At 46.4% G+C, this 6,000-nt stretch overlaps 1 protein-coding gene across 1 annotated transcript in view; it reads left to right on the top strand.

Annotated features, from left to right (window-relative positions):
- The first annotated feature begins 342 nt into the window (after positions 1–342).
- SH3TC2 (SH3 domain and tetratricopeptide repeats 2) overlaps positions 343–6,000 on the top strand; it is a 78,776-nt gene continuing 73,118 nt past the window's right edge. The window contains exons 1-2 of the mRNA XM_010591699.2: positions 343–433; positions 1,703–1,783. Of these exons, the coding sequence (XP_010590001.2) occupies positions 343–433; positions 1,703–1,783 (172 nt within the window). The remainder of the gene's footprint in view (positions 434–1,702; positions 1,784–6,000) is intronic.

The following is a 6,000-nucleotide window of genomic DNA, read 5'->3' as shown; positions in this document are numbered from 1 at the left end:
TAAATATTCCGAAACTGAGACTCAGAGGGCAGAGGTGGCTCAGTGGTAGAAGTCTTGTCTTCGAGGCAGGAGAACTCAGTATTGATTCCCAACCAACGTACCTCATGTGCAGCCACCACTCATCTGTCAGTGGAGGCTTGTGTATTGCTATGACATAGAGCAGAGCTTCCAGACAAAGACAGACTAGGAAGAAAGGCCTGGGGATCTACTTCCCAAAATCAGCCAGTGAAAATGCTCTGGATCACAACTTTATGATTCCATTGTGCATGGGGTCACCATGCGTCAGGAACCGACTTGAGGGAAGCTAACAACAACAATAACTGTGACTCAAGATCAGCGGGCATGAAGTTGAAGCCAGACTTCAGAAATATGGCTGAGGCCTTGTCACCTGGGGCTGAGCTGGTGTGTGTGGTGGATCCTCTTGCCCACTCCAGTGAGAATGACCCCCAGGCCATTCCCCCAGTGGCTCTTCTACAACATAAACTTGAGCAGGCCACTCCCTCCCTAACATTCTTGTGAGCCTGACTGTAGGCTCAGTTTCCAAGCAGCCTACTGCCCAGGCCTACCATGACCCTGCCTTCTCTCTTCTCACATCTCTTCCCTTTGCCGGTTGACCTTCGCTGCAGGCATCTGAGGAAACAGTAACTAACCAGTGATCCTTGACCTTGGGTATTAGATCTGTCACGTATTTGTCCAACCTCATTGGCATTTGTCCATATTTTCTCCATCTCCTTTGTGAGATCTTATGGGAGGGTGTATGAATTCAGCCACTCTGTGTCATCTAGGGCCCTGGTGGCATAGTGGTTAAAAACTACAATGAGCTATGGCTGCTAACCAAAAGGTCAGCAGTTCAAATCCACCAGCGGGTCCTTGGAAACCCTATGGGGCAGTTCTACTCTGTCCTATACGGTCACTTGACGGCAACGGGGTTTCTTTTTTTTTTTTTTTTGGGTGTCATCTGCATTCCCCTATGTCATCACCTGTCAAAAACAGAAAGAAGTTACTCTGGTGTGACCAGTTTTTCATGCATACTTGTTGTCTTATCCTATTTGGTCCTCCATCCTCTCACCTATAAAATGCCTGGGGTACCTCAGGTGATTTCCCAGGTTCCTTCCGAAAAGACTTTGGAAGCTCTTGGCTGTGGGTTGGCCCCTTCTTCAGCAAGGAATTGGCTTATTGATGCTGCTGGGGTTGAGGTGAGTCACTAAGCCCACAATCCAGCTCCATCCAGATAACCAAGGGTGGCATCTACAGAGAGAAGCTGGGTGGGGATGACTTTTCAGGGGTGGCAGGCAAGTCTGTGTAGGCCAAGTCACTCAGGGAGGGAAAAGAACGAAGCCTTGATTTCTGGCATACTCTCTGCTCTCCTCCCCCGTTCTGACTGCCCCCACAAGAACCAAACCATGTATCTCAATTCTAGAATGCAAAGAATGTGCCTCAGCCTGATAGGCATGAAGTAATCCAAAGAAAGGCAGGGAGGAGTGCCACTCCCCAGGCAGAGGGCTACAGTGCAAGGACTCTTGGCCTTTGGGCTGGGTGGCCCCTCCCATCCTCACTTGGCTTCCTGCTGCAGCCAGATATCAAAGGCCGCATTGTGCATTGAGCTGGGCCTTGGTCCTTGTGTGCTGGGAGGAGGAGGCGGGAGGAGGGACACCACTGGGAGACTGTCCCCTCCCAGCACTATTCTGGTCGGTGTTCCCAGGGGCCTCAGCCTGGGAGGATGGTGCACACATGGGTGGCTGCTTCTGCATTCCTGGGGAGCGGAGTCTGTCCTGGGGCTCAGGTGAGTATACTAGGGACCCTGGCCTGCGGTGGCATGGCCAAACTGGTTTGTCCAGAAAAGGGTCAGGGGCTCTCTGGGTTGGGGAGCTGCTCTTCCAAATATGGAGAGATGGCTGTGGTTTCTGGCTGCCTCACCTTCCTCCCCAGTTAAGTATTTTTCATTCTGGCTTTGAGAAAAGGGAGTGAAGCCTGCGAAACATCTTTTCCTGAAGAAAGAGGCTTTCAGCTCCTCTGCTGAGGAGCAAGTGCTGCTCTTGGCTGCCACTCCCAGGGTGTGACTTCCTTTCTTCCCAAGATTCCCTAGGACAGGAAGAACACTCAGGCAGGGGTTCCTCTGTGGCCTATGGGAGGGCATATTTGGGCTCAGTCACCCCACCCTGTTTTCATCAGGGTGCTGTTAGTGGAGAAAAACGCCGCTCTCCTGCCTCTTACCTGTTACAGTATGATTTTTTTCCTTTGGGTAAGTCAAGTTAAGGCCGTGGAGAGATATTGCTCTAAGAAGTTGTCAAGTCATCTGAGATTTAACAAAGGGTAACCAACCCTCCTGGTTTGCCTGGGACTGGGGGCTTTCCAGGGACATGGGACTTCCAGTGCTCAAACCAGCATAGTTCCACGCCCAGCAGAATAGTTGGTCACCCTAAGGCAATGCTTCTTTTTAGAATGGCACTCAGGTGGGGCTCAGTCACATGTGGAGTTTATCAGGATGTGTGGTAGTCTGGGTGTTAGGTTTTGGGGAGAAGGGGTGGATTGGGGAAGACATAAATGAGTGATAGAGGAGCATTATGCCAAGGAATCATCCCTAACCCTTGTTGGGATTTATGTCTTACTGGAGCTCTTCTATGGTTCCTGAGATGGGGAGCCCAGGAGCAACCCTAGCCAAGGACTTTCACCCCCAGACAGATGGCTTCCCCTTTACAGTCTTGTGATGTGGATTCAACAACATAGAAGGCACTAAAACCAACTAAACCAGCTGCTGTCTAGTTGATTCCAATTCATGGTGACTCCATGTGCTGCAGATTAGAACTATGCTCCATTGGGTTTTCAAGACTGTGACCTTTCAGAAGAAGATCACCAGACATTTCTTCCAAGGCACCTCTGAGAGGGTTTGACCCTTTAATCTTTTAGTTAGTAGTTGAGTGCTTAACCATTTGTACCACCCAGGGACTGGTCAAGCAAACCTAAGCAGATGTGTTCTGCCTCCTTTGCTTAAAGTCCTAGCCTAGGCACTTTGGCACCTATAGCAAGAAGTAGCTTCCAAACCAAGGCTATGCCTGGCCCCAAATTTACAAGCAGCCAAAACCCCAAACAATGCCCTTGGCACAAAGCATGACCTTCAGCTACGAATAGTTTTCCTTCTTCAGATTTCTGGGATTTATAAGCCTTTCAGAACTTCCTCTTGAATTGGTGCCATTGTTCCCCATGGGGCAGACATAGCATTGGGTATTGGGAGACGCACAGGATCACTGGTCTGGAAGATAGGACCTGTGCTTGCAAACTGACTCAGTTTACCCCTAGTTAGGTATATATCACATCGTGGTTAATCACCTCGCCTTGGAGGCCAAAGTGTCTGGATTTGATCTTGGTTCTTTACTTGGTTTGAGCAATTTTCTTAAATTCTCTATACTTCAGCTTCTTCATCTGTACAATTTTTTTCTCCATGGGGATATAATTATGCCTTCTATGGAGGGTTGTCGTGGGGATTAAGTCTACACGTGAAACCCTTAAAACAGTCCAGTGCACAGTTAAGCACAAAAAACGTTAGCCTTTTTTATTACTTTTCTCTCATCCTAGCATATCACGAGTTCATCTGTAAGACAGGGGGTTGTCAGCTCAGCCCCGTGGAGGTGTCTTAGGGAACTCTGCCCCTGCTCCTTGGCCCTCAGCTTCAGCTAGAGCAGCTCTGCTTCGGCTTGACATCCTGTCCTTCAGCCAAAGATTTCTTGTAAAACAGGTCTGCAGCTCCAAATATACGAACAAACTGGTATTGAAGAAGGCGTCCTCAAAGTTCTTATAGCACTATCATTCAGTTATTTAATTCTCTCATCATTGACAGTTGGTTGGAATCCTAGGTTCACTTTCTAACAAGACTCATGCTGATATTTATTTCTGTTTAAGTTTCTCATGCCATCCTTCCTACTGTTCTCCATGCTTGTCAGGTTTTTCCCCAGGGAGGTTGATATGCTATTGTGGGTCTGAGGCCAGTTGGTATAAGCATTCCCACTCTAAAACCCAAACCGAACCCATTGCTGTCGAGTCGATTCCGACTCATAGCGACGCTGTAGGACAGAGTAGAATTGCCCCATAGAGTTTCCAAGGAGCACCTGGTGGATTCGAACTGCCGACCTTTTTGGTTAGCAGACGTAGCACTTAACCACAGAGGATTGGAACAAAGCATGAGACACATCCTGGAGTGACTTAATAGTGTGTGGACTCGGGCAAGTCTTTTACCCGCTGTGGGTCTCAGCTTTCCTTTCTGTAAAGTGGATCCAGCGGTAGTACCTACCACATGGGTCTGTTGTAAGGATTAAATCAAATAATTCGTCTCATGGACTTAGCAAAGTTGGGCTTCTGGTGACCCCTCAGTTGTTGTGAACTGTTTTATTATTAGCTAATATTGACCACCTCCACGCCCCTTCTTTCTAATTCCTGACTCCACTGGAGTATGAGTCTGTACTCAGGTTTCTTTGGGCACTTCTGCTATTGTGTCTGTGAGGGTGGGAATGAACAGTGAAGAACAAACAGTGAGGCAGACAGGAGATGGCTCCTGATAGCTCTGAGCCCTAGAAAGCTGCCCAACTGGTGTGCCATTGTGTGATGAAATAATCAACGTTCGCTGTGAATATACCAGGTGAACTGCATTCTCTCCACATGGGCCTTATCTATAGTACCTGTTCCCCGTGAGGCAACTCAGGTGCTCACATAAATCTCCTGATTGCACACGGTGGAAATGTGGGTTTTTGGTCAATTACCACCATCTCTGACTTCCTAGGCCCTTTGTGATTCTTGCCATTTGTCTTAATCATTTACTGCTGCTGTAACAGAAATACCACAAGTGGATAGTTTTAATAAAGAGAAGTTTATTCTTTCACAGTCTACTAAGCTAGAAGTTCAAATTCAGGATACCAGCTCCAGGGGAGAGCTTTCTCTTTCTGTCGGGCCCTGGAGGAAGATCCTCGTCATCAATCTTCTTTTGGTCTGGGAGCTTCTCTGAGCAGGAACCCTGGGCCCAAAGGACGCACTCTGCTCCTGGCACTGCTTTCTTGGTGGTACGAGGTTTCCCCTACTCTCTGCTTGCTTCCCTTTCCTTTTATCTCTTGTGAGATAAAAGGTGGTACAAGCCATACCCCAGGGAAACTTCATTTACGTTGGATCAGGGATGTGACCTAGGCAAGGGTGTTACATCCCACTCTAATCCTCTTCAACAGAATCCAATCTTGTCTCATTAACCACAGGCAGAGATTAGGATTTACAACATGTAGAAAAATTATATCAATCACAAAATGGAGGACAACCACACAATACTGGAAATCATGGCCTAACCAAGTTGACACATATTTTGGGGCAGGGGGACACAATTCAATCCATGATGCCATTGTTGAATAAACTAGTTACTCACGTCAATGTTTTCTTGAAGAAATTTGGCACACTTATGCCTTTAAACAGAGTTGTGGGAGGGATACCCTTAGTTACACTGGTCACTGGAATTTGTAACTTTCCTTTGAACACTTTTGGTAAGTATAAATGATCAGTATAACAACAGGAGCTCGAGAGTGAATGGTGAGAACAGTCAATAATGCTTCACGTTTGAATTTTAAAAAACTTGTAAGGTATTACAAACATATACATAATAGAGAATATTAAGATAATAAACCCACCATCTAGCTTTATCCAATTTTATTTATTTTTTGTTTCCAACTTTCTTTTTTAAAAAATAGAACATTACAGATATAATTAGGGTCCCACAGATATCTCTTCCCAATGCCATTCCCTTCTTTTCCATCCCAGAGTTAATCGCTTTCGTGAATTCAGTTGTTTTGTGCCTGTACTACACATTCATATACCCATAATCATTGCAAAGAATTGCTTTGCAGATTTTCACACTTAAACAAAACATTACATTGTCATATGACTATGCAACTTGCATTTTTTTCCCTCTCACCGTTATGATCTGCGATCTATCCATATTGATAGATGTAGCTGTCGTTCTAATTTGATATC

Source organism: Loxodonta africana, chromosome 2 (assembly GCF_030014295.1).
Source record: "Loxodonta africana isolate mLoxAfr1 chromosome 2, mLoxAfr1.hap2, whole genome shotgun sequence".
Classification (NCBI taxonomy): Eukaryota; Metazoa; Chordata; class Mammalia; order Proboscidea; family Elephantidae; genus Loxodonta; species Loxodonta africana.
This window is presented reverse-complemented; position numbering and strand designations above follow the sequence as displayed.